Source organism: Ruditapes philippinarum, unplaced genomic scaffold (genome assembly GCF_026571515.1).
Source record: "Ruditapes philippinarum isolate M1 unplaced genomic scaffold, ASM2657151v2 ctg5780_1_1_1_1, whole genome shotgun sequence".
Lineage (NCBI taxonomy): Eukaryota > Metazoa > Mollusca > Bivalvia > Venerida > Veneridae > Ruditapes > Ruditapes philippinarum.
In genome coordinates, this window is record NW_026858349.1 from 96,154 (window position 1) to 110,684 (window position 14,531).

Genomic DNA, 14,531 nt, shown 5'->3' on the forward strand with positions numbered 1-14,531 from the left:
GCCTCAGCAGACACAGTAAAAGTGTCATTACCTACGGTGATTGCCCTTTTAGAGGGTTCTTGTCGCAATAAAACCGTGGCCTCGGCGAACAAAGTATAACTGAGATTGCCACGGTCATACGTCTTTTAGAGGGTATTTGTCGCAATGCAAATTGGCGGTGATAGCCTCAGCGAACACAGTAAGGCTGACACAACCCATGGTGTGATAAGTCTTCTAGAGTGTCCTTGTCACAGTAAAACCGGCGGTGATAGCCTCGGCGAGTAAAGCAAATCTGACCCCACCCGCGTTTTTTAAGAGGGCTCATGCCGCAATAAATCCGGCAATGATAGCCTCAGCAAACAGATTAAACCTGACACAACCCACGGCCATTTAGAGGTTTCCTATCGCAATAAAAATGCGACGAAAGCCTCAGCCAACACAGTAAAGCTGACACAACACAAGAAGATATGCCTTTAAGAGCTCTCTTGTCGCAATTAAACCGACGATGATAGGATTCATCGAACACAGTAAATCTGACATAGCCCACTGTTTTAAGTCTTTAAGAGGGTTCTTGTCGCAAATAAAACGGGCGGGGATAGCCAAAGCAAATACAGTAAAACTAACACAATAGACGGTGATTGGTGTTTGGAGGGTTCTTGTTGCAAATAAATGCGATGAAGGCCTCAGCAAACACAGTAAAGCTTACACAACCCACGGTGATAGGCCATTTAGAGGGTTCTTGATACAATGCAACCGACGGTGATATCCTCAAAAAATATATAAGAGCTGTCACAACCAACGGTGATAGGCCTTTCGGAGGGTTCTTGTCGAAATAAAACATGCAGTGAAAGCCTTAGCAAAGACAGTAAGGCTTACACAACCCACAGTGATATGCCATCTTAAGGGTTCTTGTCGCAAAAAAAACTGGCGGTGATAGCAACAGCGCGATCACAGTAACGCTGACAAAATCTACGGAGATAGGTCTTTGAGGGCGTTCATTTCACAATAAAACCGGCTGTGAAGTCCTCAGCAAAAACAAAAAGCTGATCAATCCTCAGTGAGTTTTAGAGAGTTCTTGTTGCAAAAAAAACAGGCGGTAAAAGCTTCAGCGAACACAGTTAAACTGAAACAACCCACGGTGAATGCCATTTAGAGGGTTCTTGTCGCAATACAACCGGCGGTGATAGCTTAGCGAACAAATTAGAGCTGACACAACCCATGGTGAAAGGCCTTTAATAGGGTAATTGTCGCAATTAAACAGGCGGTGAAATTCTTAGCAAACACAGTAAAGCTTTCCTACCCACGGTGATAGGCCATCCTGGGGATTCTTTTTGCAATAAAACGGTTGGTGATAGCCTCAGCAAACAAAGTAAAGCTGACACAATCCACATTAATTCTCCTTTATGATGGTTCTTGTCACAATTAAGTCGGAGTTGATAGCGTCAGCGAACACAGTAAAGCTGACACAATCCACGGTCAATCCTTTTAGAGGGTTCTTGTTGCAATAAACCCGACTAAGATAGTCTCAGCGAACATAGTAAAGCTGACAGATTTACTGAGATAGGCCTTTTAGAGGGTTCTTGTCGCAGTAAAATCGGCGATGAAAGCCTTAGCGATCACAGTAAAGCTGACACAACCAACGGTAACCAAACACATTAAAGGTGATATTCCCACCGTGATATGCCGTTTACAGGGTTATAGGTGCAATAAAAACGCCAGTGATTGCCTCATCGTACAGAGAAAAGGTGACGCAACCCACGGTGATGGGCCGTTTAGAGAGTTCTTGTCGTAATTACCGTCGGTTATAACCTCAGCAAACACAGTAAAGCTGACACAACATAAGGTTACAAGCGAATCGTATACACCATCTCAGTAGGGGCGGAGCGTTGCATTGTTTATTCGATATTATTGAATAATACACGTCACGCGTATACTTTACTTCATTTGCATACACTAAAACGGTTTGGAAAATAGAGTTTTTTACACATTTATTTGTTGTGTTTTGATTGTTGACACTTGTGACATTACGAGGCGGCGTTCTCTAAAAACACAATTACTTGACAGGTAAAATGGTCGTTTAATGAAAAGATTTATCTCAATTAGCTGACTAATTAGCGGTCGCTGGTCGCCTTGAGCAAAAGTCGCTTAATACATTAAATATATAGAGAGAAAATGATCGGGGGAATTTAATGTGGTCGTTTAAGACAAAAGTCGCTTAATACACGTGGTCGCATTGGCAAGTTGTACAATCTTGACACACCTGATATTTTCATGTCCAGTCCTGAGACCCATGCAATTGCAATTACATGTTTTAGTCTTGAGACTCCTTTAGTCTTGAGACTCCTTTAGTCTTGCGACTCCTGCAATTACATGTTTTAGTCTTGAGCCTCCTGCAATTACATGTTTTAGTCTTGAGACTCCTGCAATTACATGTTTTAGTCTTGAGACTCATGCAATTACATGTTTTTGTCTTGAGACTCCTGCAATATCATGTAAAGTCTTGAGACTCCTGCAATTACATGTTTTAGTATTGAGACTCCTGCAATATCATGTAAAGTCTTGCGACTCCTGCAATTACATGTTTTAGTATTGAGACTCCTGCAAAATCATGTAAAGTCTTGCGACTCCTGCAATTACATGTTTTAGTCTTGAGACTCCTGCAATTACATGTTTTAGTCTTGAGACTCCTGCAATATTATGTAAAGTCTTGAGACTCCTGCAATTACATGTTTTAGTCTTGAGACTCCTGCAATATCATGTAAAGTCTTGAGACTCCTGCAATTACATGTTTTAGTCTTGAGACTCCTGCAATATCATGTAAAGTCTTGAGACTCCTGCAATATCATGTAAAGTCTTGTGACTCATGCAATTACATGTTCCTGTCTTGAGACTCCTGCAATTACATGTAAAGTCTTGAGACTCCTGCAATTACATGTAAAGTCTTGAGACTCCTGCACTTACATTTACCTGTCTTGAGACTCTTGCAATAAAATGTAAAGTATTGAAACTCCTGCAATTACATGTAAAGTCTTGCGACTCCTGCAATTGCTTGTACAGCAGGTACATTGACCAGTCTTGAGACTCATGTGTGCATATACTTGCAGGAGTCTCAAGACTGTACATGTAACTGCAGGTTCTCAAGAGTAACTAGCATATGAACATTGTATGTCGATACTAGGTTTGATTTTTATTAACATTTACCATAAGAACAACTTTTGCATACCATTTATAGGGTTTGTTTAATCCGGTTAAAATACAGACATTTTCCAAACCAAAAATAAATCCCAAATATATAAGCTTGAAATATCATATCAAAATACTTCAAATCTAGAATGCGCATATGGAACACATTAACGAGCATAACTGAACTTTCAAAGGAAACAAAAATAAAGGCATTGATCTATAATAAAAAGATAAATGAAACAACAATTATGATATTGTGTTCACTTTTCTGAAAACAATCCCAATTTTGGCATCACACCGCGTATGTTTTCCAAATTAAACCGGACCTGGGCCTGTTTCCAAAAATTAACTGAAAAATGAATTCGGTTATATAACTTACTGGGTCATCTAAGTCATCTTCACCTGAATGATTATGAATTCACACGCCATTGCATCTTATAATTAAGGCTAGTTTTGGGGCCCTTTTTATAAGTTTTTATAAGGCTGTATTACTTATAGAACAAAAATGAATCCTTTTCTTTTTTAGTCGAAATTCCCTGAAAAGTCAATCATATTGATATATCTATAATAAAATTGTTTTTATCTTTGACCAGGAATACTAGTTCAGGATATGATAAGTCAAGGGTAAAACAGAGTTCTGTTGTTTAGCAAACCAGTCTAACAATCAGATGACCATCATATTTAGCCTAACATTTTGCTCCCTTTCACCTTTGTTGTTGTTGATGATTTACGTCACACTAGTTTCCAGTTTTATTGGTAGAGAAATACTTCAGTATAACCACCGACATTCAAAAAGCAAGCTGGATAGCTTCCTCACATTAAAGATATAAAGTCCCTGTCGAAATTCAAGTCTACAGTGGTGATGGGCAAGTGGTTTGATGTCAGCGACCTTAACCACAGGACAATGGGCGTCCCGCTGCACTGATTTTCGACTAATTTGTATAGCGTTTTAAGGGGCTAACTTACATTTATACTTTTAATCCAATGACTATAAAACAATGGACATTGAAACTTACGAAAGTTCTGAGTATAACAGAGATATATTTCTTATGTATAAAATATTTGCTCGAAAATCCCGCTACACTGTGATTTAGATTGGTCCCCGGTCGTTTTTCGCACCGAGAAAAGCCAACCTAAATCACGCATTGACCGAGCTGTGCAGAGAGAGTAAAGGGAATAACGTTGCTAAATGTCAATCGCTATCCCTCATCCTACCTTGATAGTTTCGCCGAAGAAACAATCGGCTTGTGCACGATTCTGAAGTACGACCTTTGTAAATGCAATCATGTTTTGTATTTTGATTCACCTTGCGATTATTTTGTTCGACAGGTCGAAACTACTAGATTACGCTGTCTAGGGGGAAGAGAACTCCAGATTTACCTAGCAAAGGAATAATGCCAGTACATGTAAACACAAGTACATATTATGCCACGATATAATACTAACACGGTCAATCACTCTTATTTCTTTGAAAATATGCATTGCTAAAATGCACGCACCTTGCTGCCAATATAAACACATACTACTAAGGGAGGTAACTCTATAGTTATTAGATGAATATGTCTAGTATGATTTATTTCAAAATAAAACGACTTTTTACAATTGAATAGTACTGTGTTATTGTTTGTCAGTGGTGAAAACACGAGAAAGGTGACTTTTTCGTCCTCTCTCCCCTTCTACTTCTAGCACAACACATTGTATAGGCTATATCCCATTTTAATCCAACACGATCCCCCATTGTGAAAGAACAGCTGGGAATTTGACATGCGGATGACATCTTCACCCGGAAGGGAACGGTGAGATAGAGCTTAGAAAAGTTAGCTCCGTTATCCAATTTCAAAGTTCCAGTTCGTTTCCAGCTGAGACCGTTTTTTTCAAGCATATGTAACTAACTTCGAGCTAATTTTGAACTTGGAGCCAACTCTCAGAGCAAGATCGTTGTTCAAATCTTGATGAAAAAATAAACTGAGATCGACGGTTTCAGATCTTAAAGCTAAACTGTCGGAGTTCTCAAAGCCCTGTCTATTCACAACTGTTATTATTATAATAATAATAATAAGTATTATTATTCCTTGATACATGGATACATGTGTACCCCCAAAACCATCAGTGGTGGGACAGGAATAAAACGGAATATATAAACACCAATATCTTATGCGTGTCTTTTATTATTAAATAGACTGAAATACTTTCTAACCTAGAATACCTCCATAAAAACATTCAATGTTTAAAGTATTGGTTTAATTGTGAACGTGACTTTTATCTTATACAATTAAAGCATAAACGTAGTTTGCCGGCAAAAAATTAAAATGTTTATTGCAATTTATTGATTGCATTTACAATAACAACAACTGTTGCAGTTTTAAATATATCTGTAATGTATAATATTTTCTTATCATGATTTGAAAGCAATTATTTATATGGCAGTAAAATACGCATCAGTCATTTTGACCTCCCCTTATGCCGTGTTCTAATCGCATCTTCTCGACCATTTCCGTCAAACATCGGATAAGAATCTCAAACACAATATTAACAATAGCCGAGGTGTTCCAATTGGCCGTGTTCAAAATTACTTAATGTCATTACTGTATTTGACAAGGAGTGGTAAATGCTACGGGTACTTTGAGCTATGACCTGACTTTTGGCAACTTACCACAGCAAGCCAAATTGACCATTCCCTTTTACACAGATTAACAATATCATTCAAAAATATACAATAACATGACCAAACTATTCTACACGTTATACAGTCAATAAACACTATGTATCTTAACTTAACTTAACTTAACTTATCTTACCTTGTCTTATCTTACCTTAGTACCTTATCTTTTCTTATCTTTTCTTACCTTACCTTTTCTTACTTATCTTATCTTTCTTATCATAACTTACTTTTTATTTTCTTATCTTACCTTTTCTTATCTTATATTTTCTTACCTTACCTTGTCTTAATTATCTTATATTATCTTTTCTTATCATATCTTATCTGTTATTTTATTTTCGTTTCTTTTCTTATTTTATTTCTTCTTACCCTGCCTTTTCTTACTTACCTTATATAACTTATTTTTCATTTTCTTAAATTTTCTTTTCTTATCTTATCTTATCTTTCATTTTATTTTCCTATCCTATCTTATCTTGTCTTATCTTATGCAACTTGTTACACTCTCGTTTATTTAGTTTTGATTTACAAATTTCACATTCACTTGACTTGCAATTTCCCTACCATACGTTACATTATCTTGCCATGACATGTCTGTACTTAGATATACATATGAACCATTTTCAAGCCATTTGTAACATCTTTTGTTATTTTGTTATAATGAATCGTCTGCTATATCACAAAAAATATAATTTCAATAACAAGACATTTATCAAAGGTGTCATTATAAAGCGAGTTTTGCATTGGCAACATTTGGTGTTGTTTGTCACTTTGCAATTATATACAACGATTTAAATAATTGCTTTTAGATTCATCACTCCATTCTTTCACAGCGTTTGCACGGATAAAACATTTAAGGTAAGACAATTAATACTTAATTATTGTATCATTTTCTTTTTTAACAAACGTAAAATCAAATTCATTTTCAATCATACAACACGTGCTATGTTTCAAATATTTTTATGATTAGTTGGTTTAAATTAATTAATGCATAACCTGAAATTATTTTGCTGATAGAATTTTAATCTATCTGGGGTGAAAACTTCTGACAAAAAAAGACTGAACTATTCTCTGTTTCGATAATAAACTGTGTAATGTTTCCAATAGATATGCTGTGTAATGTGATTTATAATTGTAACTGCAAACTGATGAGTAAGTGCACAGACACTTGGGGTTTGGAGCTCAAAACGCCTTTAAAATCCAAATAAAATGCATATTTGTCAATCCCAGGACATGTACTGATCATATATATAAAAAAACTTAATATAAGCCGTTTTGAAAAAAAATCATATTTCAACAACTATAATAATACACAAGATAAAAATGTTCGCCGGAAAAAATCCGCACCCCTACCGTCATAATCACCATGTATTTTATTCCATTTCCAATATTTTCACATAATCCTTTGGTCCATCGGCACAGAAGATATAATTCTTCACGATGATGGTCAATTTTAAACTTCAACGGTAATATAAACAACGCAACAGCCGAAATAAACATCAATATTATCGCCGTTTTTTTCCAACTACAAAATCTTTCGATAAATTCAATGGACCAGACGGCTATGAACGAAGCTATCCGATTATGTGGTTCCCAAACTTAAAAGCGCTGCGCATTTTGCACACGGCAAAGCTGGGGCCACATAATCGGATAGCTGCGTTCATAGCCGTCTGGTCCATTGAATTTATCGAAAGGTTTTGTAGTTGGAAAAAAACGGCGATAATATTGATGTTTATTTCGGCTGTTGCGTTGTTTATATTACCGTTGAAGTTTAAAATTGACCATCATCGTGAAGAATTATATCTTCTGTGTCGATGGACCAAAGGATTATGTGAAAATATTGGAAATGGAATAAAATACATGGTGATTATGACGGTAGGGGTGCGGATTTTTTCCGGCGAACATTTTTATCTTGTGTATTATTATAGTTGTTGAAATATGATTTTTTTTCAAAACGGCTTATATTAAGTTTTTTTGATATATATGATCAGTACATGTCCTGGGATTGACAAATATGCATTTTATTTGGATTTTAAAGGCGTTTTGAGCTCCAAAGCCCAAGTGTCTGTGAGTAAGTGTACGTTGAAATTATAGCTACCATAGTAATTTTGCGTGCACAATAATCATTTTGCGTGGACAATAAATCATTATGCGTGCAGTATATTCATTTGTGTGCTATAGCCATTTTGCGTGCACTATAATCATTTTGTGTGCACTACAATCATTTTGTGCCCGCTATAATCATTATATTAATTTGATTATTATGTATACGCACTATAATCAGTTTGTGTGCAAAAAATCACTTTGTGTGTACCAGGGGTCCAATGCCTCAAGTTCTGGCTAAAAATATTTTTATTGCTTTTGACTGATAAATCTAAAAATAATTACTATAATATAATAAATTAACCAAATTTATAACAAAATAAGATCAGGCCAAATTGTAAGATTACATTAAATCATTTTATATGTACAGAACGATAATTCTCTTCATAGAAGACGAAGAAAAATGAAGTACGTTTCGTTGATTTTGATGTGTCTAGCCGTTGGAGCCAGCGCTAATCTGAAAAGTAAAAGTAAATGTGGAAAAACAAATGGCCACCCCTGTCCTTTCATAAGCGGATCTGACCTTGTCACACTTGCAGATTTCCAACAGGTAAGCTCTGTAATTTATGTTAAAATAATGTCTATGATTACCTCTGTGCACTGGTGCCTGCGTGTACGTGCATTTGCGTGCATGTGTGCGTATATGCTTATAAGTTAGTTATAAACATGAGTTTATGTATACATGTATAGCATGACTATAAGATTTGTTGAAATTTCATGAGCAGATGTCATAAGTCAGAAATTAGAATACACAAAATACGTATTTAAATTATCAAGTACATTCGTACTGAACGTATGTTACGGATGGATTCTAGTCTAAGGTACGAATGTTACTAATTGGATCTGGTCAAAGAAGCACATGTATTACGGGTGGGTCTGGTAGGACAACACGGATGTTACGGATGGAGTTTTGTCATACTGCACAGGTGTACCGATGAAACTTGGTCACGCTGCACTAATGTTTCAGATTGAGTCTAGTTAGACTGCACAGATGTTACGGATAGAGTCTTGTCATTCTTGTCATACTGCACGGATGTTACGGATGGAGTCTTGTCATACTGCACGGATGTTACGGATGGAGTCTTGTCATACTGCACGGATGTTACGGATGGAGTCTTGTCATAATGCACGGATGTTACGGATGGAGTCTTGTCATACTGCACGGATGTTACGGATGGAGTCTTGTCATAATGCACGGATGTTACGGATGGAATCTTGTCATACTCCACGGATGTTACGGATGGAATCTTGTCATACTCCACGGATGTTACGGATGGAGTTTTGTCATAATGCACGGATGTTACGGATGGAATCTTGTCATACTGCACGGATGTTACGGATGGAGTCTTGTCATACTTCACGGATGTTACGGATGGAGTCTTGTCATACTGCACGGATGTTACGGATGGAGTCTTGTCATATTGCACGGATGTTACGAATGGAATCTTGTCATACTGCACGGATGTTACGGCTGGAGTCTTGTCATAATGCACGGATGTTACGGATGGAGTCTTGTCATACTGCACGGATGTTACGGATGGAGTCTTGTCATAATGCACGAATGTTACGGATGGAATCTTGTCATACTCCACGGATGTTACGGATGGAATCTTGTCATACTCCACGGATGTTACGGATGGAGTCTTGTCATAATGCACGGATGTTACGGATGGAATCTTGTCATACTGCACGGATGTTACGGATGGAGTCTTGTCATACTGCACGGATGTTACGGATGGAGTCTTGTCATACTGCACGGATGTTACGGATGGAATATTTGTCATACTGCACGGATGTTTACGGATGGAGTCTTGTCATACTTCACGGATGTTACGGATGGAGTCTTGTCATACTGCACGGATGTTACGGATGGAGTCTTGTCATACTGCACGGATGTTACGGATGGAATATTGTCATACTGCACGGATGTTACGGATGGAGTCTTGTCATACTCCACGGATGTTACGGATGGAGTCTTGTCATACTGCACGGATGTTACGGATGGAATCTTGTCATATTGCACGGATGTTACGGATGGAGTCTTGCCATACTCAACGGATGTTACGGATGGAGTCTTGTCATACTGCACGGATGTTACGGATGGAATCTTGTCATACTCCACGAATGTTACGGATGGAGTTTGACAGTCAGCACGGATGTTTCAGATTTGGTCTAATCAGACAGTACGGGTTTACGGATGGAGTTTTGTCATACTGCGCGGATGTTACAGATGAAGTCTGATCATACTACACGGATGTTGCGTACTGATTCAGGTCAGGTTTAGGTGATTTGATACTAAATGACCATAATCCTATTCTCAATCAGTAATTACATGTAACAGTATAATATGACTTTTATCTCATTGATAATTTTCACTATCGTCATTAGAAAGTTAATTACTTTTGTATATCAACAGTACGTGGTTGGTGAACACTGGATAGGTATTTATTCCTCGTCATTCAATGCAGGTCAGACGTTTTGCAGGAAGGGAAATCAAAGGTGGAATGACTCTACAACCGGACTGGCTGAGCTGTATTGTTAGTAAGTTACGTAATACAGTGACTATATGTATTCCATATTATTTTGAGAACGTTCGTCCGTAACGCATTTATCCGGGCATTGATAATGCTAAAATTATATAAATATATGTTAACTTTTAATTTTTTCAGAATCTTTTTTTTTTTTTTTTTTGCTAGTTGTTATTTTGCGTCATAGGACATTTAGATAGTTTCCATTAATTCTATTTTTTTTTAAAAAAGGCAGAAAAGGAAACGCTATTTGTTAGATAAATTTGCTTAACATACATATGAGCCGCGTCACGACAAAATCAACAATATGTGTTTGCGACCAGCAAACATCCAGACCAGCCTGCGCATCCAGGATCCATGCTGCTCGCTTACAGACACTAGAACAAGTAAAGAAACTGATAGCGAACAGCATGAATCCTGATCAGACTGCGCGGATGCGCAGGCTGGTCTGGATCCATGATGGTCGCAAACCCATTATGTTGGTTTTGTCGTGACGTGGCTCATATATACATGTACACAGCTCATTCGAGGCTCAGGAATGCTGGAATCTTTCGTTTGTCACAACAAAAAGTGAGGATGACTGTGGGAGAGTGACAGAAAAGGGAGGTAATTCAATTTATTATTCATAATGCACATTTACCGATATTCTTTCGAACAAAAGAACCACCAGTGCTGTTTATCTCTTAAATTATCTCTAATTTATTTTATTGGGGGCATCATTTATCAAATCTTCAGCTCCGTTTTCAATATAAACTAGACTAGCTTAAAATTCAGGACTGTCTTGAATTGATAGTTACCATAGATACATATTTAAATATCAAAAAACATAATACACAACAATCACGACAAAATCTAGTCAGATTCGACGAATATGCGAGGTAGACCGCCTAAAACATGCAAGTATTGTTTAATATCGTGACAAAAATTAACACAATATGTTAGCGAATATCTTGGCTATTATTCATAATATTTAACATAATTATCAGTGATAGTTATTCTGGTTCCCTGTCCTATTATGGTTATAGAAGTACCCAGGGGACCAGTCTAATCCGAAGTTTGACGAAAGAGCCGAGAAGATTCGATTGTCACAGATAGTTCGTTTTGTCGCAATTACGGGCATACTTTTTTTATTGCAACACGTGTGCATTATCGATGTAAATTTTTTCTAAGTAAGTTGAAGGTAAACAATGATTATTTTTCAGATGCCGATGATGATATCAAATTTTACAGCCAAGATTTGTCCGAATACTTTTGGCAAGACGTATGCTACTCGAGGCTTGCAAACGGAGAGTGCTCTTTCCGCTTTCTAGGACTGTTAGTTAAGGCTTGGAGAGGAGATGGTAGGTCGTGTGTATTTGAGTTTATTTATCCTAGTAATATAAACCGGCCCCTTTACTACTTACACTCGGTTGTCCATACGGGCGAGTCCTCCGGGAGAGTACGTGTTAGTCATTTTAGGATTTGGAGGATAGTGCAAGATATACATATATATACAGAAAGATACCCCAATTCCAGAAGCTTCTCCTGGTTCTTTAGCGTGCAAAATGTTTAAGCACTCATGCACATGACCTTGATATGAAGTCTTATCCGAAAGACATTTTTGTATTTCTAGTCGGCCGGGCCGATAATCGAACCCACAATGTCAAGATTACAAGTTTTACGCTCTAACCGATAGAGCAATGCGGACTGGCTTGTGATTGTATCCTAAATATATAGTAGCTCACGTGTCTTCCCGGCATTCTTTGCCCTCCCATAAAGTCTCCTGTCTCAATTTTCACTTACAAGGTCACGGGCCTACATGGCATTCTTGGTGCTTGAATTGCATAAATAAGGTCACGTGTCTTCCCGACATTCTTTGCACTTCCTGAAAGTCTCTTATCTGACTTCTTATATTTTACGTCACATATCTTCATGACATTATTTGTGCTTCCATGCATACCTTTTCTTATATAACAGTGATTTAATCTAAATTTCACACGCCAGGTTACGTGCCTTCCCGACATTCGTTGCGCTTTTTTATACATTAAGGTATCTCATTTAATTTTTCATACATCATGTCAAATGCCTTATCGACATTCTTTGCACTGGTTCTATATATATGTGAAACGTTCTTCCAAATACGATTGTTCTGTGATTGATAGTTGCATTTATATCTACATGAATTACATGCATATAATTTGCATAATTCCATTTTCGTTTTCTCTAGGTGACCTTGACCTACAAGGGTTACCTTGGGAACTAATAACAGCTGACCTGTGGAACAACTTTGGGTTGCGGTTTTCCGGACCGATCGTTAAGTTTTCTTGGAAAGATGGACCAGGTAAATGATTCTGATTTCAAAAGTTTACAAGATTAATAAAGTATAGAAACCTCTGATCTAAAGTACAACATATAAGCTTTTCCATAGATCATTCTAATTTAGTTTCAATTTGCTGTTTAATTTGTTGCTACTTCCATTTGTACCAAAGTTTTAATTGATTTTTTTTTCAAATCACAAACTTGGGCGGTGTAACAATGTCTTTATTTTTGTCTTGCAGATTGCGGTTTCACTGGCATTAATTTCCCTTTGAAAAAACCAGATATGGGCCCTATACATGGCCCAAAAATAACCATCAAAGAAGGAACGCCTTTTTTAAAAAATTAAAATTTTAACTGAAGAAGAAACAAAAATTTTAAAAACCATTAAAGGGATATCAAAAAGTATAGTCTAAATCTGTAGTTTTTTATTTAAAAAACTAGGGCAGAAAGTGTTTTTACTTTTTCTTTACATTTTTTGCTGAAAAAACAAAGGGATGGCCCCACGAAAAAACTATTCCCGGACATGAAAAATTTTTTTTTTTTTAAAAAAAAACAATAAGGGTTTCCTTAAAAATAAATTTTTCCCGTGATAAATTTAAATTTTAAAAAATGGGTCACCCGTAATGTAAAGGACAAATTTTTCATGCGGTCAAAAGCTTGATTCCGGGTTCCCTTTTAAAACGGCCGGGAAATGACGTAAAAATTTTTTTCGCTAGTCGGGATTTTACGAGGAAAAATTTTGTTGGAAAATTTCCCTTTTCAAAAATTTTCCCAAGGGGAAGAAAAATTTCTTTGAAAGTACCAAACAAAACAACATAAGGGTACAATTTTCCGTTTCCAAATTTTTTCATTTTACAAAAAATGACCCTTTCGTTCGTTTTGGGGTCCCTTCGTCCTTTATCCCCGTCTGTCAGTAGTTTAAAATTCAATGGGTTCCCATTTAAAAAAACTCTTTAAAACCCTTTTTGTCATTGGGAAATGACGTAAAAGAATAATTTTAAGGGGATTCCCCCTTTAATGCCAAGGTTGGGAGTCCTGCAATCTTTTAATCCGCTAAATTAATTTTGAACCCCTTTTTGGGATAAACATTAAAAAAATTGCCCGAAAAAGTTATCTTTTTGGGTACGCAGGGGAAAAAATTTATGATGGGAGTCAAAGTAAGCCCCTCTTGTGGGCTATTGACCCAATGAGCTAAAAGGCCCGGGCATAAAATTTTTACTTGGGATTTAAGGAAAAAGCATTGGCAAATGCAAGTTTCATAAGTTTACAACCCGGGTAATTTTAAGTAAAAATTTAAAGAAATTTCTTAAAATTTTTAATCAGGGAAAATTCGTTGGCACTTAAAAGTCATTGTGGATACGATCCCCTTTTCCCCTAAAAAAAGGGGAAAGGGGCTTGGTCATGTCATGTTTTAGGGTTACCCCAAAAAATTAAAAAAATCCCAGTTGTAGATGTCAAAGGGCGCAATTCAAGGGGGGAGTTTTTTAACAACGTTAAATCTTTAAACAATTAAAGAGGGGGGGAGGTTCTTGGGGTTTTATTAATTTAAAAACACTTCCCTTTTTTTTTGGAACAAAAAAATTATGGGAACGCATATAAAAAAAAACCCTTTTTTTTCCGGCCCCGGGGTTGGGGGTTTTGAAAAGTTTTTAAAAATTGTTCTACGTATTACTTTCCTTGGTAAAATTTGGGCGTCTTTTACGGTGGTCTTGTCATTGTTACCGAGCAAATTTTGTTTAAGATATATAAGTAATTATCACAAAAGATTTCTTATATTTTTCATG

The 14,531-nt window shown here is 36.8% G+C and overlaps 1 protein-coding gene across 1 annotated transcript; it reads left to right on the forward strand.

Annotated features, from left to right (window-relative positions):
• Nucleotides 1–6,546: 6,546 nt before the first annotated feature.
• On the forward strand, nucleotides 6,547–13,093 carry LOC132752927 (uncharacterized). Its single transcript, XM_060743339.1, has 7 exons — nucleotides 6,547–6,676; nucleotides 8,292–8,471; nucleotides 10,338–10,462; nucleotides 10,970–11,055; nucleotides 11,652–11,789; nucleotides 12,656–12,769; nucleotides 12,987–13,093. The coding sequence occupies exons 2-7, from the start codon at nucleotides 8,325–8,327 to the stop codon at nucleotides 13,091–13,093; spliced, it is 717 nt and encodes a 238-aa protein (XP_060599322.1). The 5' UTR covers nucleotides 6,547–6,676; nucleotides 8,292–8,324.
• The last annotated feature ends 1,438 nt before the right edge of the window (nucleotides 13,094–14,531 follow it).

Bases quoted from the DNA above. Each gene is read 5' to 3' on its own strand.
- LOC132752927 (XM_060743339.1), top strand. From the start codon at position 8,325: ATGAAGTACGTTTCGTTGATTTTGATGTGTCTAGCCGTTGGAGCCAGC. The intron at 8,472-10,337 runs GTAAGCTCTGTA...GTATATCAACAG, and splicing joins CACTTGCAGATTTCCAACAG to TACGTGGTTGGTGAACACTG. The intron at 11,056-11,651 runs GTAATTCAATTT...ATTATTTTTCAG, and splicing joins GAGAGTGACAGAAAAGGGAG to ATGCCGATGATGATATCAAA.